General features: G+C 54.0%; 2 protein-coding genes across 2 annotated transcripts; both read right to left on the bottom strand.

Moving 5' to 3' along the window:
• Positions 1-819: 819 nt before the first annotated feature.
• Positions 820-4,000, bottom strand: AQP5 (aquaporin 5). Its single transcript, XM_054295225.1, has 4 exons — positions 3,638-4,000; positions 2,247-2,408; positions 1,853-1,936; positions 820-1,005 (listed from the first exon to the last, which is right to left on the bottom strand). The coding sequence occupies exons 1-4, from the start codon at positions 3,998-4,000 to the stop codon at positions 820-822; spliced, it is 795 nt and encodes a 264-aa protein (XP_054151200.1).
• A 10,316-nt stretch (positions 4,001-14,316) lies between these two features.
• On the bottom strand, positions 14,317-20,422 carry AQP2 (aquaporin 2). The gene is made up of 4 exons (XM_054295224.1): positions 20,057-20,422; positions 17,183-17,347; positions 15,456-15,536; positions 14,317-14,532 (listed from the first exon to the last, which is right to left on the bottom strand). Exons 1-4 carry the CDS (start codon positions 20,420-20,422, stop codon positions 14,317-14,319), a joined length of 828 nt encoding a protein of 275 aa, XP_054151199.1.
• Positions 20,423-25,780: the final 5,358 nt, after the last annotated feature.

Below are 25,780 nucleotides of genomic sequence, written 5' to 3'. Positions count from 1 at the left end.
TCTCCTTCCATCTCCAGGATGGACTCCCAGCTGCCCTGCACTGCAGGGGTTGTTCCTGCTCCTTCCAGCTCTGGGTGGATTCCAGCTGCCCTGCACCTGCTGCTCTTCCCCACTCCAGCACAGGCACCCACTCATCCATCCCAGGATTCAGCTTTTCCCCTCCCAACCCAGCAGCTCCCACAGGATCCAGAGTCAGAGTCCTTGCTATTTCCCTGACCCTTTGGGATGAGTTTGTGTCCAGCTCAATCCATTCTTCCCCCTAAACTTTGAGACTTGAGCTGATTTGCACCCAGGAATTTTATTTTTTTTTAACTTTCCTTTATTTGCAATAAATAATAAACTATAATACAAAGATCTCAACACAGAATCCAAAAAGTCTCGTTCTTTTGGGAATAAAAAGGACTCCCAGCACCAGGAAAGGTGAAAGAGCATCTACGAGCAGCCCCTGGGCTGGGGGTAGCTGCGCCCCCCTGCCCTAAGCAGTTGTTCCCCTTCCCCCAGGTGTTCCCATCCCTGGGCCAGGTGAGGTCCTGCAGGTGCCTCGGTGTGGGGTGTGGGGCCCTGCCAGGGTGCAGGGCTGGAGCCGAGGGTGCCAGGGCCTGGCTGAGGGGAAGCTGGAGAGGTTCTAGAGCTCATGCAGGGGTTCTTTACACACACACAGAGCCCCCGGCCTTCCGGCACCCGCAGGGGCCGGGATGGGAAGGTTTGGATGAAGAGTCAGCAGCTGCAGCTGGGTGTGGTGGTGGCCTGGCTTGGGGCACACACGAGCCCACGGGTGGGCCTTCCTCCCCTCCGTCAGCCTCGCTTTGCCAGCTGCTCCTACGGCGGGGTCAGCTCCATGGACTTCTTCCTCTCCTCCCGCTGCTCCTCCCACTCCTCCTCGGACTCGTAGGTGCCCTTGATGATGGCCACCCTGTCAGACATGTTCATGCAGTAGGGGACCAGGATGTAGAAGTAGAGCAGGGAGGCCAAGCAAGCCCCAAGGATGGGCCCAACCCAGAACACCTGGAAAGCAACAGGGACGTGGTGAGAGCAGCTCCTGGGGCTGCTGCTCCAGCTCTGCTCATGGCACCTCCATCCATCCATCCATGATTCCATCCATGATTCCATCCATGATTCCATCCATCCATCCATCCATCCATCATCCATCCATCCATCCATCCATCATCCATCCATCCATCCATCCATCCATCATCCATCCATCATCCATCCATCCATCCTCCATCCATCATCCATCCATCTGTCCATCCTTCCCCCATCCATCGTCCATCCATCCATCCATCCATCCATCCATCCATCCATCTCTGCTCCACAACTCCTGCCACATGGAGAGAGGAAAATACCCATTCCAGAGACTTCCTGGGCTGCACCCCCTCCAGCCTGTGCTCACTGAGGGCCAAACCTGCTCTGTAAGTGTGGGGCTGAGCTTGCAGGAAGTGCTGGGTGAGAGGAAAGGCCAAGCTGGGCTCCTCCGTAGGCTTCCTTCCCCTCTGATGATGCACCACTGGTGCTCAGAGGGCACCACGGCTGATTTCCGTGCCTGGAAGTGTCCAAGGCTGGGCTGGATGGGGCTTGGAGCACCCTGGGCTGGTGGAAGGTGTCCCTGCCCATGGCATCGAGTGGGACTGGATGAGGTTTTAGGTTGTTCCCACCCAGCCTACCCTGGGATGGGTTCATTTCTGGCTGGCTCTGTTCCCAATGCATCAAGGGGCAAAACCTCCCTCCTTCTCCAGCCCCTTTTAACCCTTCCTGCCTGGGGTGGACTCTGAAACCCCCACCCTGCCATTCTCACGGCAGTCCCTGCCCTGTCCCCACCTGTCCCCCACCTGTCCCCAGTGCCACCAACACCCACCCAGTGCGCGGGGCTGAACCTCCTGGTGACGACGGCGGGCCCGAAGGAGCGCGCAGGGTTCATGGAGCAGCCGGTGAAGTAAATCTGGAGGTGTGGAAAGAGCCCTGGGTTAAGGAGCAGATCAGAGCCACCCTTTGGGAGCAGGGACTGAGGTGTCCCCTGCCAGTGTCTCTGCTCCAGAGAGCTGGAGATGACCCCTCACCACCAAAGACACCAAGGGCTCCTTTGTTTGCTCCTCCAGAGCAGCTCCAACTGCTCGAGGGCATTTTGGGGAGCTCTGTGCTCCTCGAGGGCATTTTGGGAAGCTCTGTGCTCCTTGAGGACATTTTGGGGAGCTCTGTTCTCCTTGAAGACATTTTGGGGAGCTCTGTGCTCGCAGGACCCCCTGACTCACCCCCACCAGGTGGCCCACGGTGACGGAGAGGCCGATGGACAGCGCGGGGGAGCCGACACCGCTGCGCCGGTTGTCCGTGGATGCAAAGATGCAGGCGGCCAGCTGGAAAGTGAGGATGATCTCCACCACCAGGGCCTGGCCTGGGGTTATGTTGTTGTTGAGCTGGAACCACGAGAGCGACAATAATTAACCCTTCCAGGGCTTAGCACCACTGGGAGGGCTCCCGGGTGCTTTGCTGGGAAGTTTGGGAGGGTGAAGTTGGAGGAGAAACCCCCCGGCCCCTGCTTGAGCTCCCTGCTCCTTCTTTGAAAGGAAAGAAATGATCTTTCTTTCTTTGCAATTCTCCAAGATCTGTCTCTCCCCCTTCCCTGGGCTCTCCGCATCTCTCTTCACTTCCCTGTCTCCACAGCACTGGGTGCTTTCCCACCAAATCCTTTTTTCCTGCATTTCTTTGATCCTTGCAGCCTGTTGTACCCTGCAATTCCTGGAGCGGCTGCCTAGGAGGATGAGGAGCAGCGGGGATGGGATGGAGGGAGAGGGCTGGGATGAAGGTCGTGGCCTGGGATGGGCTGTTCTGTCCCAGTGACTCTGCAGAAAACCCTGGAGACTCTCAGGGGAACTCGACCCCACTGGACACGGAAAGGACAGAGTGACCCAACCCACCAGAGCTCATTTTTTATCTAAATCTGGCTCGTTTGGGATGTGGAACCTGTGGAATGAGAGGCATTGGAGCTCCTCATCCCAGTGAACGTCTGTGCTGCCCCCAGGCCTGTCCGTGGTTGGAGCAGCAGCCCCACCACTCTCACTGCAGATGTTCTCCAGCACTGCCCCGAGGGTTTCGGGCCGTGCTTCATTCCTGCTTATCTCAGAGGGTTCTGCTGTGCCCCCTCCTCCCCTGGGAGCAGCCCCCACTGCTCGGGGCCCCTCCACACCGTCCTGCCCTCGCTCCTTCTCCACCTCTTGCCCACCACTCTCCCCACCCCTCTCCATTCCCAGCTCCCCCAGGGCTCTGGCTCCAGTGGGCTCCTGCTCCCCCTGCCCACACTGGTCTGACTGGGTTCTGCTCCCTCCCTTCCCCCTGCTGCTGGCACGGCTCCTGTCCCGCGCTAATCTCCAGGTGGAGAGGCTGCACTCAGGAATATCTCAATGGTGCGGGTGACTCACGGGGCCCTCGGGACAGAGGAAGCCCTCATTACAGGAGGGAAAAACATCCCACTCATCACTCGCACAATAAAGCCGTCATGTCAGAGCTCAGCTCCGCTCCCGTCCCATTGCCAGCTCGCCGTGCGTGAGGGACAGAGAGCTCAGGATCCATCCCCAGGATTCTCCTCCCTGTGCAGGTGCCAAGGGGAAGGCGAGGAAAGAGAGGAGCTCTCTGGGCAGGGACTCACCGCGTTGATGGCCAGGTTGCCGCGCGTGTTGGCGGGGGTGACGCCGTAGAGGATCCCAGCACCAGCGATGGCCCCGACCAGCTGGGCCACCACGTAGAGCAGCGTGCGCAGCAGGGAGATCTGGTTGCCCACGAAGAAGGCGATGGTCACGGCCGGGTTGATGTGGGCGCCGCTGATGTGGCCGAAGGCCTGCACCAAGGTGCCGATGGCCAGCCCGAAGGCCAGCGCGATCTGCAGGATGCTGGGCAGCGCCGACGGCCACTTCAGCGCCGAGCCCAGCCCGATGAAGACGAAGATGAGCGTGCAGAGGAACTCCACAAAGACGGCTCGAGCAAAGGCCAGGGTTAGTATTTCCTTCTTCATGGTGGGAGCAGGTGGAGGGCAGCCAGGGAGGAAGAAAGTTTAAGATTGCTCTGTGTCCGGGCTCTGGTGTGTGCAGCCGGGTGTAGGGCCATACCTATCTATATATGCAAGAGCAGCAGGAGCTGTGTTACAGGGTGGTGGGTGGAGCCAGGGGATTAGCCAGTCCTCCCAAATTACCATGTGAACCTGCAAAAGTTTCCACCTGAAAACGTCTTTGGAGCCTCTTGGTGAACCTGTGACTCAGATATTGGTGGTATTTCTCTCCTTTCCCTCTGCAAACAAAGAGCCCCTATAGGATGTCTCTGTGGTCGTTGAATAACGAGGTTGCATAACGAGGCTGAGCTCCCTCCTCTGCTTTTGGCTTTTACTGCCTCTTGCCAGGCCCTGGGTGTTTCACTAGCACAGGTGTAGTTAATATTTGCTCCCTCCCTCCCTTCCCTGTGCTTGCACACTCCTCCTGTTGGAAAACCCTTGCTGGGCCGGAGCAGTTCTGCTGGGGCCAAGCAAGAGTGCGTTCGATTTCCATGGAACCTTGAAATGGAAAATCAAACACCTGGAGCTTCTCCCAGGCTGCCAAGAGAGCTCAGTTCCAGCAAACAAGTGGTTTGCGGTTGTCCAGGGAGCAGGGGAGGGTTTGGGGGAAGCTTTGTCCGTCTGGGGAGCTGTAGGTGAGCCGGAGCTTCCTCGAGGTGCGTGGATGGAGAAATGGCGTGGAAAGAGCTCCTGGTGCAGAGCCTGGCTGGGAACCTCTGCTCCCTGCCCTTTCTGCTGCTCCTTCCAGAGCACTGGAACAAGTGCTGGAATTGGGGCGTGCAGCTGGGAATGGTGTCTCCTCCCCTGTCACCCTATGCCCTTTCCTTTTCTTTCTGCCTTTCCAGCTCTTGCTCAATGAGCAGTGATTTTGCTCCTGGGAATGTCAGCACCAAGCCACAGGCTCTGCACGGACACAGGCTGTGTTTACACGTCTCCTTTCATGTTCCTGGGGCGCTGCCCTCCATCCCAAACCCATCCATTGGCAGGTGCTTGGCTGGCAGGGAGGGGCAGGGGAGGCACTCGGGGCTGTGCCCATGGAGCTGGTGGGGACGGAGGTTTTGGGGCGGAAAAGGTCTCGGGTGACACTTAACAAAGAATTCTTGGTTCTCTCGTAGCCCTCGCAGCCTTGTGCCAGGATATTTTTTTTTAGATGAGTTTGGGTGCCAGATCTGCTCTCCTTGCTCGGTTGATCCGCTTTTCCTTTCCCCAATGATGCCCAGGCTAGTTTTACCCCTGGCTGCCAGGTCCCTCTGCAGGGGCAGCCACACTGCAGCACTCAGGGAGCAAAGCTCAGCATTGGTAAAAAATATAAACCAACTGGACAGTGGTAAAATCCTCCCTAAATCCAAATAGTTGGATTCACTGCTGCCTTCTGAGGAGGCTGTCAGGCCTGGGGGGGTCAAACACCTGGAGAATTCTTATCCAGACCAAGGAGAGGGAACTTCTTGCCCAGGAATGGAAATAAATGAGCTTTTCTCTTCCTTTGTACCCAAAATCCTGAGCAAAACAGACCTGGTGAGCCTCGAGGGACTGAGGATCTGTTACAGCCTTAATTCCTGATAATGGTTTTCTCCTGGATCTGCTGATCCTGGGGCTGATTGCAGAGTCAAAGCCCAGATCTGTTATCCTCGAAACACCTGGTCCGTTGGCATGTTTTGGTGAAAGTTTTGCAAGCTGGTATTTCAAGACACCCTGGCCGGATTCCAGGGTGGTAATTACTTGCCACTTCCCTTCAGCCCTGTCTGTGGCTCCAGCAGGATAAAATGCTCCCTGTTCCCATCCTTCAAACCCTTCCTCGATGTCCCCATCCCTTGGGGGCAGCTCCATTTTGCTGTTGGCTCCTCCAGCCCTCTCCTCGCTTCGGCTGAAAAGCAAAAAATGCTTTCCCAGCCTCCCAAGTGTGGATAATAACAGCAAAATCCTGCAGCTGACTAGGAGATCTAATCAAAGAGGGCTGGGAATGACAGGGAAAACTTCCGGAAAGCACCACGCAAAGCCTCTGCTCCCGAGGCTCTTCAGGAACCTTTTCTCACCAGGAGGAAGATTATGAGGGATGTTAAAATTAGGGCTCATTTGTGCCCTTTTTTGTCTAGAGGCATTATTATTTGTTTTGTAACTAGGTTGATAAGCCATAGTTGGAGGGTACAGAGTCGGTTAGTGATTCAGTGATTGTCTAGGGATGGTAGTAGGAGAGCTGGGAATGTTATTGAGATGAGGATTAGTGGGATTCCTAGGAGGGATGGGCTTGAAAACTGGTCAAAGAAGGTTAAGTTCCTGGTCAGGTTCAGGGGGTAGTGCTGGGTGGTTTGTTAGAGGGGGGATTTATTGATACGAATGACAGAAGTTTGGGTTGGATAATTAAAGAGAAAGTGAGTCATGAAGTGAGCATGATAAAAAATCAGGATCTGGGGTTTAGTTGAGGGATATCATCGGGGGGGAGGGGAACCCCTCTTTGTTTAGCTTAAAAGGCTAATGCTGGTTCATAGCTTTTTCAACGATTAGGATGCTATTAGAGAGGGTCAGCTTTCGAAGTTAGCGAGGGCATTGCTGCCGGGCTCCTCGGGTGCCAGCCCTGGCGTTTGGAAGGCTCCCTGGCCTCTCCGTGGCTCGGTGCCACCCGAGGAGCTTGGCTGAGCTGGAGGTGCTTTGATGTGTCAGGTTTAATGGGATTGGGCAAGGTGCAGCAGGCCTGGGGCGGGCGGCGCTGACAGACGGACACCCACGAGCCGGGGGCACACACGCCTCGCCCGCCCTGCAGGGACAGCGCGGGAGGCTTTGGGCAACAGGGGCGGGTTTGGCTGCCTCCTTCCTCCTCCTCCTCATCCTCCTCCTCTTCCTCTTCTTCCTCATCCTCATCCTCCTTATCCTCCTCATCCTCCTCATCCTCCTTATCCTCCTCCTCCTCATCCTCCTCCTCATCCTCCTCCTCCTCATCCTCCTCATCCTCCTTATCCTCCTCCTCCTTATCCTCCTCATTCTCCTCCTCCTCATCCTCCTCCTTCTCCTCCTCTTCTTCCTCTTCCTCCTCCTCATCCTCCTCCTCTTCCTCCTCCTCCTCCTCATCCTCCTCCTCCTCGCTGTCACCAGCAGACAAACAACACAACCCAAACCTGCCCCAGTCTCCCGCTCAGGAGAGGGACCCCAAAGCAGGGAGGGGATGGCAGGGAGGCAGCTGCTGCCTCATCCTCACCTGGGGCTGCCTTGCCCAGGGAGGCTGTGTGTCACTGGGGCCACCCTGTGCCACCCCTGGCTGTCCCTGCTGTCACCCTGCTCGTGGTCAGAGCCTGTGCGGGGCTGTTGTTAATTTGCTGTTGTTAATTTTCTGTTGTTAGTTTGCTGTTTTTAATTTGCTGTTGTTAGTTTGCTGTTGTTTGTTTGCTGTTGTTAGTTTGCTGCTGTTAATTTGCATTTCTTCGCTTTTTCTGGTGAGTTCAGCCCCGTGCTGCACCTCGGGGCCTGGCAGGGGCTGCTCCAAATTCAGGTTGCAAACGCTGCTGAGCCAAGGTTTGGGGTTTCCTCCTCACCTGGCTCTGTACCTCAGCCAAGGACCTTAGAAATGGCCCAGTAATGGAGGCAGGAACAACAACAGAGACAGGATGTCCTCAACAGGAGACACCAATTCTGCTGGAACTGGGATCACAAAAACACAATTAATTGAGCTGGAAAAGACCTCTGAGACCTTCAAGTCCAACCCATGACCTAAAGTCATGAGCTGGGATGAGATGACCCAAAGATCTTGGTTGGGATGATATCAGACGAGAAAGTTTGGTTCAGTTTTTCAAGAGAAAAAGTGTTTCTTGCTGGCTCAGCTCCAGCATTCTGCAATGAGGCATTGATAAGGAAAAACTGAAATATCACAGAGCAGAAGCAGCAAACGTTGCCCTCGTGATGCTCAGTTTGAGGGCTGCAGGGAAGGCTTTGCTGCTGCTCTGGGATGCCCCTGTGCAGGTGTTTCAGGTGTGGATTTCAGGATCCCTCTTATCTGACCCCATCTGCTGCCCTCTCTTTGAAGCTGAGTGATGACACCGCTGGCCTGGGACTGGCTGCGTTTCCACTTTCTCCTGCCCTGCAGCAATGAGGGTTTGGCTTCCCTCAGTGCTGGCTGCAGAGCCAGAGCTGTGACACTGAGCTCTGGGGCTGTGACACTGCATTTGGGGCTGTGACACTGAGCTCTGGGCTGTGACACTGAGCCTTGGGGCTGTCCCCACATCCCCTGTGCTGGGACACTGATCTCTGGGGCTGTCCCCACGTCCCCTGTGCTGGGACACTGATCTCTGGGGCTGTCCCCACATCCCCTGTGCTGGGACACTGATCTCTGGGGCTGTCCCCACGTCTCCTGTGCTGTCCCTGCTGCTGCAGCCCGCCGTGGCTGCTGGAGGTGACAGTGACCTGCCGTCTCTGGATGCCACCTGGATGCTCGTTAATGCTGAGTGGTGACAAAGCTTAATGACAGCTCTGCTCTGCTCTTTACTCAGTAATTCCTGCTGGTCAGGGCTGCTCTGCCCCCTCAGGAGTTCATTTGCACTGAAGCCACCGTTAAATTGTCCCATGGGATAATGAGTGGCAAGGAAAGCAAAAGCCAGGTCAGAAAACCAAACCACACAGTGGGAAAGGTGGGATGAACCCTCCTGATTTTCAGGTCCAGCCCTTTTCAGCAAAGCCACCAGCACCAGGGACATGCCAAGGCCCCCTTCTGCTCACTTGGAGGTGTCCCTGCACCAGGGACATGCCAAGGCCCCCTTCTGCTCACTTGGATTCTTTTGGGCTGTTTGTTGTGTCCTCAGGATTCAGAGTTGGGGCAGTGGTGTTTTTCCTCTGCAAAGGTGTTTGCTGTGGAAATGTCTTCACCTGTGCAACCCTTCCTTGGTTTACAAGGAGCACAGCCTGGAATAATGGGAAGGATGTGGGGAGGGAGATGTCCCTGGGAAGGTGATTTCCCCCTGCCCTTGGCACTGCCATGCCACCTGGCCTGGAGGAGCTGCACCAAGGCACAGGGGCCTGAAATCACAGCCAGGCTCTGAATGACCTGAAAAACACACCATAAATAAATCAATGACTTCTTGATATCATTGCAGGAATCTGGAAACTCCTAAAAACCTTCTGGGGGGGTGTTGGGGAAGATGAAACAGGAAAGCCTTATCAATATGATTGCCTGGCAAGAGATTTTGAGAATATGGAAACTATAAGTGAAATTGAAATGAAAGCAAGCTTTGAGATACCTCAGTTACTGAACAACTGGAAAACAATGGTGTGGCTGGCTGAAGGTGATCCCCTTTTGATGGAACAACACCCTCTGCTTGCAGACAGGCCCAAGGGTCCAAGCAGACCCTACAGCTTGACAGAAGGGGCCCAAAGAGGAGTTTTTAGGGTTTAAAATGTAACAGAGGATGGTAATGTAATGATTCTTACAGGCTGTATGGAAATGCTATAGGACTTGTATATTGTACTAGATTGGTTAGTGAGAATCAGAATATTCAACACAGAAGAAGATTTATTGTATTGTAACGAGAACTTCACTCTCTTAGCTCTTGCCTCTTAGCTCTTACTTTTCTATGCTCTCACCCCTTTCACTCTCTTATGCTTTTGCTCTCTTGCCTCTTTTACTCTCTTACCCTTTCACCCTCTCTCCTCTCAGCCCTGCTCCAGCTGTGGCTGGCAGTTCCCAGCAGCTCTCTGCACCCAGGCCCTTTGCAATGAACCCCAAATTCCACAACCTGGCTGCTGCAGAGAGCCCAGAGGAGGCTCCAGGATGAGCAGAGGGATGGAGCAGCTCCGCCGGGAGGAAAGGTTAGGAGAATTTGGATTATCCAGCCTGAAGAAGAGAAAGCTCTGGGGTGGCCTCGTTGTGGCCTTTCACTGCTTGAAATAGCAGGAAAGATGAATGGAGAAAATTTCCAAGGGTCTGGAGTGCCAGGACACAGGGAATGGTTTCCCACTGCAGAGGGCAGGGATGGATGGAACATTGGGCAGGAATTCCTCCCTATGAGAGCGGTGAAGGCCTGGGATGGATTTCCCAGAGCAGCTGTGGCTGCCCTGGATCCCTGGCAGTGCCCAAGGCCAGGCTGGACCGGGCTTGGAGCATCCTGGGACAGTGGGAGGTGTCCCTGCCATGGCAGGGGTGAGACAGGATGAGCTTTAAGCTCCCTTCCCACTCAAACCCTCCCATGGCTCTATGAAAAGCCAAGATTTTCATGCAATCCCCTGGCTCCAAATGCCCAGGGTTTCACAGCAGAACACTGGGGACAGCTGGGGAATGGGAAAATCGATTTTCCCTCTGTTCTGCCTCTGAAACTCAGAGCAAATGCACCAAGGAACTTCTCAGCTTTAAAGATCTTCACTGGGGAGTTAAAGAGAGCCATGCTGGGAAATTCCCTTGTGCCATCAGATCTGAAGCTGAAGGTTCTTGCACTGAGGGTTGCCTGGAAATGTGGGATTTTCCTTTGGATTCCTGAGAAGTCTGGATAAAACTTGAAGCAGAAACTCCATTCTCTCCAGCAGATCCTTTGGCAGAGTGCCGGGAATAGAAGAGTTTTGGGATGTTTGGCTTCCCCCTGGAGCACCAGCACCCTCTGTGATGGTTTGTGGTCACTGTGGTCATTTTCTACACCTGGCCCTGCCTCCTCCTCTAGCCCTCCTGGCTCCTCAAGGAAAACACAGTTGGGAAATATTTCTCCATCTACAAATAGATCCATAAAAATGATTATGTAAAATAATGAGGTACCTGATCCCAGGCAGGTCATGGTATTGCAGGGCAGTGACTGCTGGAGGCTTACACAGGTTTGGGACTGGGAAGGTTTGGAAAGGTCAGGCCAAGAAATCCCAAGCAGAGAACTCAACACTGTGCCCCCCTGAGGTGACCCTGGGCTGGTCTCTGTCCTCCCTGTCCCACAGGTGTGACCAGGGGCTCAAGGGGTTTGTCCTGTGCTGGGATGTCCAAGGTACAGCTGGGTTTGGCTTCTCCAGGCCATGATTTTACTTCCATGTTCTCCAGTGGTTTCCCCATTTCCCCACACGATGCAGAAACCCCTCAGGCCCTGGGATCAAGGTCGGTGCTCCCAGGTTCTCCCAGATTCCCTGAGCTGGGATTTGGATGCCCCCAGGTCCCTACAACAGGTAAGGGATCAGTGGGTGGGTGTGCAATGCTCCACCCCAGAGCTGGAATGGGCAAGGGAGGGAATTCCTTGGGATTAACTGCAAATTGTGGCAGAAGTTGTGAGGAGCAGGACCAGGACGCAGCCCCAGGGCTCTGCTGAGACCCCTCAAATCCTGGGGTCCCCTTGGAGAGATCCTGAGGGGCTGGAGATTTTCCAGGGCTGGGAATGGAGCTGGGGAAGGGCTGGAGCACCTGGGAAGGGTCTGGAGAGCTCCTGAGGGATCTGGGAGGGCTGAGCCTGGAGAAGAGGAGGCTCAGGGGGGACCTGGTGGCTCTGCACAACTCCTGACAGGAGGGGACAGCCAGGGGAAGTGGCCTCAGGCTGTGCCAGGGGAGGTTTAGTTGGATATTGGGGAAATTTCCTCACTGGAAAGGGTTTTCCAGACCAGAGACAGCAGCTCAGGGCAGGGGTGGGGTCCCATCCCTGGGGGGGTTTCAAAGCTGTGGCACTTGGGGACATGGTCAGGGGTGGGGAAACGCTTGGGCTGGGTGGTCCCCGAGGCATTTTCCAACCTGGACAATTCCACGGTTCCAGGAGCATGGCAGCCAAGCAGCAAGGACAAGGAGGGGATGAGGGTGTGTGGAAAATGCTCTGGAGGTTCTGCAGCGCTGCAGAAGGGTCAGCCCAAAGCTGAGGCACCCCTGGGTGGGAGAAGGGGAAAACCTTGTGGTCTTGGGGGTGGGAGGACTTGGGAATGCCTCAAATCCTGGCTCTGACATCCAAGTGTGGCCAGTTCAGCGAGGGCTGGGGTCTGGCCATGGCAGCTCCAGGTTCCTGGTCCTGCCCTCCAATTCCAGCTCCCCCGGTGCCATCTAGAATGTTTGGGTGCTTTCCTGACAGGGCAAGTTTGGGAAGTGACCCAGCTCCACAGGGAAGGTGAATTTGTGCTCCCAGGAAGACTGGGGCTGCTTGAGCCCCCTGGCTGAGGGGTTTGGGCTCTGAGAGGTGACTTTATATCTGTTATTTACCATAAATGTGTCAGTGTTTTCCATAAATGTGTCAGTATTTCATCCCTGTGTTCGAATTCAGGAGCTAAAAAGGAATTTAAAGCACTTTGTTGGAAAGAGGAGAGCCATTATCAGACATTAAACCTCAGGTTCAGGCCCTGTGAGACTTAAACATTGTCAGGGTAAATAATAAATGAAATGCTTCAATCTGGAGAAGAGCTATTGAACGCACCAGCATTAATTTAAATAAATAACTGAATTCATCTGTGGCTTTTTCCACAGCAGAGCATGCCCAGGGTGACTTCTGGAAAAGTCTGCTGGGATTTTGCTGCACACAAACATGGATTAATTTTCCTTTAAAAAGCATCAAAACCCCCATATGATTTTTAAAAGTGAGCATTTGATAACAGAAATTCAAATTGACACTGGGATTGATTTAAAACATGATTTTATTGCCACTGCTGAGAACAGAGGGAATTTTTGAGAAGCCTCTTCTGAGCTAAAATTCAAATTCACCATCAAGGAGCAAAGGGAAGCAGAGCCCCTGTTTTGGGTGGATCAAACCAGGGCTGGAAGTGCTGCCTTGGCAAAGCCCTCTGTGGGTGTTTGCATGGATTGGCCGTGGGTAAACACCAGGTCTGGGTCAGATCAAAGCTGGGCTCCCTCCTCACCCCTGCAGCAACAGCCACTCCAACATCTGAGGAAGAGCACGGGAGGAAGGCAAGGATGGATCTGATGGGAGGAGGGGATGGTGCTGTGGAGCAGAGTGAAGAGCATCCTGTGCTGGGGGTGTCCTGTCTGAACAGGGGCAGGGAGATGATCCAGAATGATCCATAAATCACCTTATGATTGGAATTGGGCCCAGTCTCATTGAATATTCTCATCCCAGACTTTCCAGAGAAATCCTGGTGGGCCTGACACTGCTGGGATCCACTCTGGGAACTTGGGGCAGAGCAAGAAAAATGGGGTTAAATCAATGGCTGAAATGGGGTTAAATCAATGGCTGAAAGAGCAAAGTTCACCCAAAAACCAACCCAAATTCCTTGGCCAGGCTGAGGACCATGGCCAGGTCCTGAGAGAGCAGAGGGAAGGGGTGGGAGGGGTTTGGAGGGTCTGGAGTGATGCAGCCATGAGAAACGGATGTGAGAAGCAAATGATCGAGATGAGAGGGAATTCCTCCCTGTGACAGTGGGGAGGGCCTGGAATGGATTTCCCCATGGCTGCCCCATCCCTGGCAGTGCCCAAGGCCAGGTTGGACAGGGTTTGGAGCAGCCTGGGAGAGTGGGAGGTGTCCCTGCCCACGGCAGGGGTGGGACTGGGTGGGGTTTGAGGTCCCTTCCCATCCAACCCATTCCATGATTCTGATTCTTCACACCTGGAACAGGCTGGGTGTGAAATCTTCCCTTGGTATGTTCCAGGTGATCCGAGGGGAACAGGACCAGAGGAAAGAAGGGAAAACCAGGGAGAGAGAGGAAGGACAACCCTGGCCCAGCAACGAGGTGGGTCTGAGTTTGGGCTGTAAACTGGGTTTGTTGTTTCACAGGAGGGAGAATTTGCAAGTGCTCTCCAGTGGGGCCTGCAGGGACTCATGGCCATGCTCCCAGTCCCATCTTCCCAGGAAAGCTCCTGTGGGAGCACCTCTGTGTCCTGTGTCGGGTGGGAAATGGCACTTGGGTCCCTTTCACAGCAGAACCTGTCATGTGTGGCACTCATGGCTCAGAGTGAGCGCTCCTGCTCCTGCTCCTGCCCCTGTGTGTGAGCCCAGAGCCGAGCAGGGGCCCGGGACGGGAGCAGAGTGCAGCAGCAATGAGGCATCGGGTGGAACCTCCACACCCAGGGTAATGAACACTCTTCGGGCTCCTCAGAGCTCTCCGGGAGGGAACAGCCCCAGCCAAGCTCCGTGTCCTGCGAGGGGCACGAGGGACAGGGCATCCTGGGGACATCCCTTGTTCCTGCGGGGTTGGGATTGACTGGCTCTCCCCCAGATCAGAAACCCCCCGGGCATGGGGAGAGCTGGGACAGGAGGTGGTGGGACCAGCACAGCATCTCCTGGGAGAGGAGTCAGCTTCAGTGCCCCAGGAGAAACGAAAGGAGAGAGGGGACAGGGGAGATGCTCCTCTGGATGAGCACTAAAGCTGTGCCAGAGGTTTTCAGGTCCTCTCTCGGCCCAGGGAGGGTTTGGCTACACCTTCTCAGACATGCCCCTGGGCAGGCTCTGGGGCGAGTGCAGCTCCACGGACTGGCGCCGCCGGGCCTCGCGCTCGGCCCAGTCCTGCTCAGGCTCGCAGCCCTTGAGGATGGCCAGGCGCTCCGAGAGGGTTTTGGCCTGTGGGAACAGCACGAAGTTGTAGAGGATGGAGGCTGCTGCAGCCCCAATCAGGGGGCCCACCCAGAACACCTGGAGAGGAGAGGAGAGAAAATGGGGTGAGCAAAACCCAGCCTGGCTTTGGAGGGTGGGGAGGAGCTGGGATCTCTGAGGGGCATGCCAGGGGCTTGGGTTCCCTCCTGGGGACAAAACACGGAGTCAGCTCTGCTTTGGGCATCGCTGGGGATCTGAGCTCCCCTCCAGTGCTGGGATATTCCCAACTATCCTCTTCCACCATTCCCCCTCTTCCCAGACTCTGCATTAATGACAGGCCCATTGTGAACATGCTGAGGGATGTGGCATCATCTGGAGGAGCATTTTCCTGCCCACTCATGGATTGCTGTGGGAGGAGGAGCAGGAGAAGGAGGAGGCACCTGCCTGGGCCAGACACCTTGGTGACATCAGGAGCCACCACAGCTCTGCCTCCAGCCAGGCTCTTTGTAGATGAAAACAATAAAATCATGGAATCTCCTGAGCTGGAAAGGACCCACAAGGATCCTCAAAATGCTCTCTGGCCCTGCTCAGGACAACCACCACCAATCCCACCCCAGGCCTGAGAGCATTGCTGAAATGCTCCTGGAGCTCCAGCAGACTCAGAGCTACGGGCATTCCCTGGGGAGCCAGGGAGTGTTCCCAAAGGTGCACCTAGATCCAGGAACCAGGAAAGTTCCCCAGGACTGGCAACAGCTCCACTCTCCATCGGTTTTGTTCCCTGTGCCAAGTCATGTCAACAGACCTCACACCCTGAGCCTGTTGCAACGCTCCCAGTTTGAAGTTTGGAAAAGCCAATTAAGTACCCAGCAGCCGCACCTCCTTCTCCTAATCTCTCCATCTCTCCTCCAGCTGGGAGCTGGCATGGGAGTGCCTGGGATTTGCCTGGCTTGGTGAGTTTCGAGGAATACTGGCAGTGTGGGGGCCTTATCCACCCCAACCCAACCCAACCCCAGAGTTCTCACCCAGTGGTCGCTGAAGTCTCCCACGACGACGGCGGGGGCGAAGGACCTGGCGGGGTTCATGGAGCAGCCAGTGTAACGGATCTGCCGGGAACACCACGGCTGCTGTCAGCATCAAACCCTTCCACCTCACTTTAAAAACGCTGGGGTGTCATTAGGGTGACAGCTGAGCTGCTGCTACACCCGTCAGTGTTCCTATTCCAGGAAAAGGCATCCTGGGAGCTGCCAGCAGCTGAGTCAGCACTGTGAGGTGGCTGAGCTCACAATGTCCTGGGGTTGCTGTGCTGCAGCCCCGGGAGCTGCGGGGATGAGCTCCCAGACCTGCAGAAAATTCCCTCTCATGCCCCTGAGGACAGGAGGAACAGTCCCATGGACACAGGGGCTCGTGGGGCACTGAGGATGGAAGGTGTGATGTTGGGGAAGATGAAATAGGAAAGCCTTATAAATATGATTGTCTGGCAAAAGATTTTAAGAATATATAAACTATAAGTGAGATTGAAATGAAAGCAAGCTTTGAGATCCCTCAGTTACTGAACAACTGGAAAACAATGGTGTGGCTGGCTGAAGGTGATCCCCTTTTGATGAAGTAACACACTCTGCTTGCAGGCAGGTCTGAGGGTCAGAGCAGACCCTGCCAGCTTGGCAGAAGGGGTCCCAAAGAGGAGTTTTTAGGGTTTAAAATGTAGCACAGTATGGTAATGTAGTGATTCTTACAGGCTGTATGTAAATGCTATAGGATTTGTATCTTGTACTAGATTGGTTAGTGAGAATCAGAATATTCAACACAGAAGATTTATTGTATTGTAATGGGAACTTCGTTTTCTTAGTTCTTACCCCTCTTAGCTCTTGCCTCTTACCCTGTTTATTCTCTTACCCCTTTTACTCTCTTCTGCTTTTACTCTCTCACCCTCTCATCCTCTCTCTCCCTCTCTTCTCTCAGTCCTGCTCTGAGCTGTGCCTGGCAGCTCCCAGCAGGGCCCTGCACCCAGGCCCTTTGCAATAAACCCCAAATTCCAGATCTGGCTTCAGAGATCTCTCGTCTCTGTCCGTCCCGACCGTCCTACCCCACGATGCTCTTACAGCCTGGTGTGACCAACAGTGTTTTCCTGTGTGCACTGGGTGTGGGGGCTGCTTTGGGCCATCACCCAGGTGGGATTTCCCTGAGCATCCATCCCAAACACTTCCAGGCTCATCCTGCACTTGGGAGCTCCAGCAGCCAAAGCCATCGCTCCAGGAGAGATCCCACACAGATCCCTGGAACTCCCAATGGGACTCAAGGAGAGGCAGAGTCCAAGGGAAGTGTCTGTGGCCAGCTGGATCCTTCCTCTGGCTTCAGCCCCAAAACCAGGGGACATTTTTGGCACCAATATGAAAAAACCAAAAATTTCCCAGCTGGAAGAAGTGGCTCAATGGGAAATAGTTGAGGGACCTCAGGAAATTTCAACCCTAAAACTAAGGGAGGAAGATGAGTCCTGCCTCCATTCCTGCTCCTGGCAGGATGTGTTGGAGCAGCAGGGTCCAGCAGGTGCTGGGCTTGGAGTTTTTCATGCCAAATAAAGGCTGAGCTCAGGCCACAGCTCTCCCATGGCTCTGGTGGGATTTTTCCCTCTCTCTGCTGGAAAACCACAGGTTACATATCCTCCATCAAGCCAGGAGATGCAGCCAAACCAACTTGGGGCATAAACAAAAAAAGAACCCCAAAAGTGCCAGGTTTTGGCCCATCCACTCACCCCGAGGAGGTGCCCCACGGCCACAGAGAGGCCGATGGAGAGGGCAGGGGAGCCCAGGTTGTCCTCACGCCGCTCGTCCGTGGAAGCAAAGACGCACAGGACCAGCTGGAAGGTGAGGAACAGCTCCACCGTCACCGCCTGCCCCGTCGTGGTCTCATTGTGCAGCTGGAACGGGAGGAAAAACATGTTCCAAATCCAGGTTCTGTGAGTGGATGGGAAATATGGAGAAGGAATCCAAAATCAGGGGGAGACAAAGGAGACAGGGCAGATTTTTGGCACCAATAAGAAAAAACTTCCCAGGTAGAAGAAGTGGCTCAATGGGAAATGTTTGATTGACCTCTCAGGAAGTTTTATTGGCAATTTTTTGGTATTTCTTAATTTTTTTTCTTTTCCTTCTTCTCAAAATGCCTTTTGGAAAAGTTTACAAGTTGTATTTTGAAGACATTGAAAAGAAATATTTTGTCATGAAAAAAGAAAAAAAAATCCCTTTCCATACTTTTATGACTCAGAGAATTTGTCAGGTCTGATCTGGAGCTGATCCTCCAACTCAATCCCTTCTTTCCTTGTCCCCTCCCAAATCTAATCCCATTGCTTGGTGATCCCAGGAAGGTCCTAACTGCCCTCCTGCACGAGCTCCAGAGTCAGATCTTCCTCATTGTCCTCCCTAATATTCCCCTCCCTTTTTACAGGGGTGATCTGTGCAGGCAGCCACACCATGAACAGCTCACAGGGGAAAAAAGCCTTCTCAAAATCCCAAAATCCCCAGTTCCCACTTTAAGCTGTGAACCAACAAAGCTGAGCAGTCTGAGTGTCCCTTAAACCTCCTGCTTTTATTACCCTCAGTTATTACCAGCCTCAATCTCCTCATTCAGACCAAACCACAATCCCTCTTTTTAACCCTCTTAATCACTCTGGCAGTGCTGCTGAGTCCTGGCAGTGCCTCCCTGCTGTGGGAAAGGCAATTTCCATGTGCTGCCTCCCAAGCCAGCTCCCTGCTCCTCTCTCGCTCCCTTGGGATTGGGTGATGCTGATCCTGTGCCCCCCTGGGATGGGACAGGGAATCCCTGGCTTTCAGTTCCTTTCCCCCCTCCTATGGGGAAGGGGGTGTTGGACGCCAGGATACCACTGGAGACTCCCCCATGGGGATCCTGAGCTTCCCTGGCTTTATCTTTTCCCTGAGATCCTTGTGAAGCTTTAGGGAATGTGTGTGTTGGGTTTTGGGATGAACCAAATCTGTGTGTTGGGTTTTGGGATGAATCTGGTGTGACCATCCCATCACAGTGGGAGGCAATGAGCAGAATCTAATGAAAATCTGGGATTTAGAGCCAAATCTCTCCTGTCCCCACCACTTCAGCAGCCTGGGAATGGTGGCTTGGCCAAAGCATAGCCAAGGAAAGGTTGCCTGTACCCACACCAAAGGGGAAATTGGGATGAGCCTGGGACAAGAAGGATGCAGAGGGGGGATTTTGGATGTGTCCTTCCTTAAACCCCTGGGACCCCCAAATCCAAGTCCCTGAGTACAATCCTGGGAAAAATGAGATGGTTGTGACTCCAAAGGAGGTGCTGTGGCCAGCTGGATCCCTCCTCTGGCTTCAGTCCCAAAACCAGGGGACATTTTTGGCACCAATATGGCACCAAAAATTTCCCAGCTGGAAGGAGTGGCTCAATGGGAAATAGTTGATGGACCTCAGGAAATTTCAGCCCTAAAACCAGAGGAGGAAGATGAGTCCTGCCTTCATCATTCCGAGGACCTTGGAGCAGCAGGGTCCAGCAGGTCCTGGGCTGTGGCATTCAGAGGCTTTCTCACTGGGAATTCCGGGAATTTTGGGAGTTCTGGGATCCCTGGCAGGGGGTTTTGGGGAGCTGAGGGGGTTTTTAGGGATTTTTGGGTGGATTGGGGATGAAATTCCCATGAAATTCCCCTGGTTTTGGACCTCTCCCTGTTCTCTGATGAAAATCCCAGTGGGAATCTTGGGGTATCCTGCAAATTTTTGGGAATTCCAGGAATTCTGGGATCCTCAGCTGGAGATGTTGGGGCAGCTGAAGGGGGTTTTAGGGATTTTTGGGTGGATTTGGGATGGAATTCCCTTGATTTTGGGCCTCTCCTGGTTCTCTGAGGAAAATCCCAGTGAGAATTCTGGGATCCCCATCTGGAGGTTTTGGGGCAGCTGATGGAGTTTTTAGGGATTTTTTTGGGTGGATTTGGGATGAAATTCCCATGGAATTCCCCTGATTTTGGGCCTCTCCTGGTTCTCTGAGGAAAATCCCAGTGGGAATCTTGGGGAATTCTGGGACCCCTGCCAGGATGCTTTGGTGAGCTGAGGGAGTTTTTAGGGATTTTCTGGGTGGATTTGAGATGGAATTTCCCTGATTTTCAGCCTCTCCTGGTTCTCTGAGAAAAATCCCAATGGGAATCTTGGGGAATTTTGGGATCCCCATCTGGAGTTTTTGAGGAGCTGAGGGGGTTTTTAGGGATTTTTGGGTGGATTTGGGATAGAATTCCCCCAATTTTAGGCTCCCAGTCCTCTAAGGAAAATCCTAGTGGGAATTCTGGGATCTCCAGCTGGAGGTTTTGGGGCAGCTGATGGGGTTTTTAGGGATTTTTTTGGGTGGATTTGGAATGAAATTCCCATGGAATTCCCCTGATTTTGAGCCTCTCCTGGTTCTCTGAGGAAAATCCCAGTGGGAATTTTTGGGAGTTTTTGGGCCTCTCCTGATTCTCTGAGTAAAATCCCAGTGGGAATTCTGGGATTTCCATCTGAAGAGGTTTTGGGCCAGCTGAGGGCGTTTTTGGGGCCTGCCACCCCTCAGCTCCCAAATCCCCTGCCTGCTGTCCCGGGCCTGCCTCACCCGCCCTGTATACCCCGTCCTCACCTTGTTGAGGGCCAGGCCCTGGCGGGCGCTGGCCGGGGTCACCTCGTGCAGGATGGCGGCGCCCACGACGCCCCCCAGCAGCTGGGCCGCCACGTAGAAGATGGCGCGGAGCAGGGAGAGCTGCGAGCCCAGCAGGCAGCCCAGCGTCACGGCCGGGTTGATGTGGGCGCCGCTGACGTGGCCCAGGGCCTGCACCAGTGTGCCGATGGCCAGCCCGAAGGCCAGCGCGATCTGCAGCGTGCTCGGCGCCGGTGCCGAGGGCCAGTTCAGCGCCGAGCCCAGGCCGAAGAGCACGAAGACCAGAGTGGCCAGGAATTCCGCCAGGACGGCCCTGCTGAAGGCGATGGAGCGCAGTTCCCACATCATTGTGGCTCGCAGCAGTGATCCTGCCCGCAGTGCCCTCGGTGCCCACCTCCTGCCGTGTCCCTGAGGGTGACCTGGGCCACCATTTATATACCTGGAGGAGGGGGGGCTGCAGGATTAGCTGCTGGAGGGGATGGGATCACGGTCCCAGGAAATCTGATGCTTTTTTTCCTGCTGTGTTCCAGCTGAGGGAACATCAGATCCTGCCTCTTCTATCAGAGCCGGGGAATGCAGGGCTCGATGCCCTGAGGAGGTCATAGATCAGCCTCCAGCAGTGCTGGGATTGACTGCTCCCCTTCCCCATGGCTCCTTACCTGGGAAGGGTTGCTCCCCTTCTCCTGGGCTCCTTTTTGTGGGAAGGGCTGATCCATTCCCCTGAGCTCCTTACCTGGGAAAGACTGCTCCCCTTTTCCTGGGCTCCCCTACCTGGGAAGGACTGCTCCCCTTCTCCTGGGAAGGGCTGCTCCCCTTCCCCTGGGATCCCTTACCTGGGAAGGGCTGATCCATTCCCCTGAGCTCCTTACCTGGGATGGCCTGCTCCCCTTCTCCTGGGATCCCTTACCTGGGAAGGGCTGCTCCCCTTCTCCTGTTCCCCTTCCCCTGGGCTCCCCTTCCCCTGGGCTCCCCTACCTGGGACCTATCCCAGAGCTGTTCTTGCAGCTGGACCCTGGGAGCATGGAGAGGGCAGGAAGCGATGGGGTCTCTGTGGAGCTGGAGCTGAGGTTGGGTTGTGTTGAAAATCAGGCCATGGGCTGTGATTTAACAACCAGAAAATCCAGGAGCATGTAGGGATTCCTGGGGGTGTCCTGTGCAGGGCCAGAGTTGGAGTCAATGGTCCTTGAGGGTCTCTTCCAACCAAGATGTTCCATGATTCCATGAACAGTGAGTGCAGGGGAGGCACAAAAGGGATTCACTACAGCTCAGGTCCTCAGAGCACCAGAATTTTGCAGCCTAGGCACAGATCTCCTACCCAGAAATTTGGAAATCAATCCCAAAGCAAAGACTGTCAGAAATCCCCATGTGAAAATGTGACCCCAGAGCTGGAGCACCAACTGTGCCCTAATTATGGCCATTTTGGCCAACTCTGCTCTTCAGAAATGTCCTTTTAGTTCTTGGTGTCCAATCCCAGAGTGAGAATTTCTTCTCTGGGATTTGGTTCTTCCCATCTGCTCCTTGCCCAGAGAGTTTCTTTTCCCTTTTCTCTATTTCCCATTCCTGAGGGATGTCTGCAAAACCTTTTCCTCACCTTGTCACTGGGGTTGGTGGCTTTACTGGAAATTGAGGAGCTGGTTTTTCCTCTCCAGAGGCAACTCTGAGGTGGGATCATTTTATCCCAGAGGGATGCAGAGCAGCAGGACCAAGTGTCCATGTTGGGCTCAAACAAAGGCTCTTGCTCTACCATAAACTGAGTATTTTCCCTTCCAGAGGAACTGTACAAGTGCCATGGGACTGATGTTCCATGTTGATGGGATTATATCATGGGGTGATGGGGTCTCCCAGGCTGGAAGGGACCCACAGGGGTCTGTGAGGGTTCTTTTCTCCAAGACAGGTGGGGAACAGAGCTCCAGGTGGAGCAGAGGATGGATGTAGGTTCCTTCCAATGGAACTGTTCTTCTCATCTTCCCTCTTCTTGTTTTCCTTCCTTCCTCCTCCTCTTTCCCCTTCCCCTTTTCTTTCTCCTTCTCCCTTCTTTTTTCCCTTCCCCCTTCTTTTCCCCCTTCCTCCTTCCCCTTTTCCCTTCTCTTTCCCCCTCCTCTCTCCTCTCCCTCTCCCTTTTCTTCCCTCTAAGAAAAGGTTTTTTGGGAACATCACTTTTAACAAAGTGAGGGACTGCGGGAAAAACAAGTCCAGCCTATGGCTGAGTCTGAACAAGGTGGGACTGTGCTCCAATAAAACCTTTTCCTCTGAAAATCCTCCCCTCGGACTGTGTCCCTCCCCAGCATCTCTCCAGCCAGAGCTTTTCCATCAGTGGAGTCAGTCTCGTAAAACAGGTTTGGAGGCTAAAGGGATTTGGGTGCTGCTGAGCCTCAGGATCATGGTCCCGGCCAGGCTCGTGCTCCACATGCCTGGCACAGGGCTCAGCCCTACTCAGGGCAGGAGTTACTCAGGGCTGAAATTACTGCAGGGAGGATGGAGAGCAAATCCAGGTAATTACTGGAGCTCATACCCTGCCTGATTAGTGGTTACTCGTGGGGAGCGTGGGGATGTCTCAGTGATCAGGACTAATTAAAAGGAAGGACAAGTCAGCAGGATTAGTTCTGAGCCACTTAGAAGTCCAACCCCATGGTCCTGACTTTTGTCTGGAGATGCAAAACTCATTGCATCTCATTTGTACTGAGCTTAGAGATGCTGGTGCTGAAATTGGAGATGTTTGTTTTGAGCTTGGAGCAGTCTGTGCCATGGCTGGAGGGTTCCTGTGCTGCTGGACTGTGGGGAAAGGGTCAGAGCTGCATTTTGAGACCGGCTGTCGTGGTGTCCATGGCATTTGCTGGGAGATGTTGGTTTCCAGCAAGAACAGCCCATCCCAGCTTTGCCCAGAGACCCCCAGCACTGTAATTCCACTGGTTTCACAGAGGAATCCATCCACGGCACAAAACCAGACCCTGGTGACTCCAGACACTGAGTCAGTGGCAGAGCCAAGATTTTCTGGTAGTGCCATGGTTGGGCACTGCCCTGGAAAAATGGGAGATGCCACAAGCTGAAGGGTTGGGAATGGGCTGTTGAATATGTGCCTGTGTCTAGAAGGGGGTCCTGGAGCTGCTGGAGATGGTGGAAATGTGCCTTTCCACCTCACCCCAGGTGTGCTGCTGCTTTGGGAGCAGCCAGCAGCATTCCAGCCCTGCAGGGAATCCAACAAGTTTGGGAAAGTGCATTATTTTACCTGCCAACCCCAGCCCTTGGAGTGTGACGGTGTCATCAGCCCTCCCTGGGACCAAGTGCAAATTTAATGATCTCAAGGAGCAGGTTGGAATCTGCAGGAAGTTGGAATCCCTGTGGGTGCCTCATGCTGGTGCTCTGTGCTGGTGCCTCATGCTGGTGCCCTGTGTTGGAGCCCCATGTTGATGTCTCATATTTGGAGCCCCATGTTTGGAACACCGTGTTGGTGCCCTATGCTGGTGCCTCATGTTTGAGCCCTGTGTTGGTGCCTCATCTTCATGTCCTGTATTTGGAACCCCATTTTGGTGCCCTGTGTTGGAACCCCATGTTTGGAAACCTGTATTTGTGCCCCTTGTTGGTGCCCATGTTTGGAACTCTGTGTTGGTGCTCATGTGGGTGCTCCAGGTTTGAGTCCTGTGTTGGAGCTCTGTGTTAGAGCCCTGTGTTTGAAGCCCCATGTTTGGAACCCCGTGTTAGTGCCCGTGTTCCAGCCCATGGATTCCCTGTGTTCATGTCCCATCTTGGAACTCCATGCTGGAACCTCATGTTTGGAACCCCTTGATGATGCCCTGTGTTGGTGCCAATGTTTGGAACTCCATCTTTGTAACAGCGTGTTGGTGCCCTGTGTTTGTACCAATGTTTGGAACCCTGTATTTGTGTCCCCTGTTGGTGCCCATGTTGGAACCCTGTGCTGGGGCCCAGTGTTTGGAGCCCTGTGTTGGTGCCCATGTTTTGAACTCTATCTTTGTAACAGTGTGTTGGTGCCCTGTGTTTGACCCCCATGTTGATGCCTGTGTTGGTGCCTCGTGTTTGGAGCCCCATGTTGGTGTCTCACGTTGGAACCCTGTGTTTGGAACCCCGTGTGGGTTCCCTGTATTTGGAACCCATCTTGGTTGCCCAGTGTTGGAACCCCGTGTTGGCGTCCCATGTTGCAGTGCTGGAACCTGGTGTTTGGAGCCCTGTATTGGTGTCCTGTGTGGGTTCCCTGTGTTTGGAATCTCCTGTTGGTGCCTGTGTTTGGAACCCCATGTTTGGAGCCCGGTATGAGTTCTCTGTGTTTGGAACCCCATATTGGTGTCTGTGTTTGGAGCCCTGTGTTTGGAGCCCTGTGTGGGTTCCCTGTGTTTGTTATCTGGTGGTGTCCATGTTTGAACCCTGTGTTAGTGTCCGTGTTCAGAACTCCCTGTTTGAGCCCCGTGCTGGTCTCTGTGTTTGGAACCCCCTGTTTGGAACCCCATGTTTAGACCCCTGTGTTTGGAACCCCCTGTGTAAGCCGCACTTGGTGTTTGTGTTTGGAACCCCATGTTTGGAACCCTCTGTTTGGAACTCCCTGTTTGAGCCCTGTGCTGGTGTTTGTGTTTGGAACCCCCTGTTTGGAACCTTGTGTTTAGAACCCCCTGTTTGAGCCCTGTGTTGGTTCCTGTGTTGATGTCCTGTGGGTTTTCTGTGTTTGGAACCCCCTGTTTGGAACCCTGTATTGGGAACCCTGGTTTTGATCCCTGTGTCTGAGCCCCGTGCTGGTGCAACAGGAAAGATGCCGCTGCCGCGTTTCGAAGAACGTCTTGAAGGTGCCGTATTTTGAAGAACGTTTTGCAAGGCAGGGAATGGTTCTTGCACAACCAGGAGCTCCTCCAGTGCTTTAGATGGCCCTGATATCTCTGCTCCCCTGGCTTACAGGAAAGTATAAACATCCCGAGGTATCTCCATTCCATCTGAAATACCTCGGAGCCACAAAAACACTTATTGCATAAACAACGTGCAGTTTTCCTGCTTGGATCCGACCTGTCACAGGAGTCCCATGTGCTGCCCAGACCCTGCTGGAATTCCCATTTTCTGCTCTTTTCTGGGAGCAGGGAGCACCTGCAGGCAATTCCCACTCCTCTAAAACAGCCTAAGGGACAACCTGAACTGCTGCTTCCCAAGGCAGCCAAAGCCCTTTTCATTGGACAGCAGAGAATCCACCACTGGAATAAGGCTCAGGAGAAAATTTTGTAAAAACTTGAATGTTTTTGGTTCTGCTGTTCCTTGAAATGCAAGATTTCTGTCCCACAAAGCAGGGGGAGAACTGAAATGTGTAAAGCTGGAATAGGTGAAACTGGAGTGAGTAAAACTGGAATGGGTCAAACTGAATTCCTGTCTCAGAGAGTTCCCCAGGAGCAGCCCTTAAAAGAAACAAAATAAATTCTTGTACTGTGGCAAATGCTGTTCTGTTGGCTGCCTGGAAAAATGAATGTCCCTGAGCATTTGGTCCCATCTTGCTCCCCAGGAGAGTGTGGGGAATGGCAGCCGTGGGCTTGGGAAGCAGATGGGAATGAAGGAATGGACTCATCTGTCTTGGGATCTGCAGGAAGTGTCCAAGGAAGTGTCCTGGGAGCTCCTTGGCCTGGCTTCCAGCTGGGAACTGGAGCAGCAGCAGATGCATCCTGCAGGTCCTGATCCTAGTAGGATCCCCAGACAGGAGGGGCTGTGAGTGGGGGTCCCTCA

Source organism: Melozone crissalis, unplaced genomic scaffold, assembly GCF_028551555.1.
Source record: "Melozone crissalis strain CALT ecotype California unplaced genomic scaffold, PUWL_Pcris_2 ptg000537l_1, whole genome shotgun sequence".
Classification (NCBI taxonomy): domain Eukaryota; kingdom Metazoa; phylum Chordata; class Aves; order Passeriformes; family Passerellidae; genus Melozone; species Melozone crissalis.
The sequence above is the reverse complement of the archived record's forward strand: the minus strand, read 5'-3'. Positions and strand labels throughout refer to the sequence as shown.

Bases quoted from the DNA above. Each gene is read 5' to 3' on its own strand.
- AQP5 (XM_054295225.1), bottom strand. From the start codon at position 4,000: ATGAAGAAGGAAATACTAACCCTGGCCTTTGCTCGAGCCGTCTTTGTG. The intron at 1,937-2,246 runs GTGAGTCAGGGG...CCACACCTCCAG, and splicing joins CCGTGGGCCACCTGGTGGGG to ATTTACTTCACCGGCTGCTC. The intron at 1,006-1,852 runs GTGGGTGTTGGT...GTTGCTTTCCAG, and splicing joins GGTTCAGCCCCGCGCACTGG to GTGTTCTGGGTTGGGCCCAT.
- AQP2 (XM_054295224.1), bottom strand. From the start codon at position 20,422: ATGATGTGGGAACTGCGCTCCATCGCCTTCAGCAGGGCCGTCCTGGCG. The intron at 17,348-20,056 runs GTGAGGACGGGG...CTCCCGTTCCAG, and splicing joins AGGGCCTGGCCCTCAACAAG to CTGCACAATGAGACCACGAC. The intron at 14,533-15,455 runs GTGAGAACTCTG...TCTCCTCTCCAG, and splicing joins GAGACTTCAGCGACCACTGG to GTGTTCTGGGTGGGCCCCCT.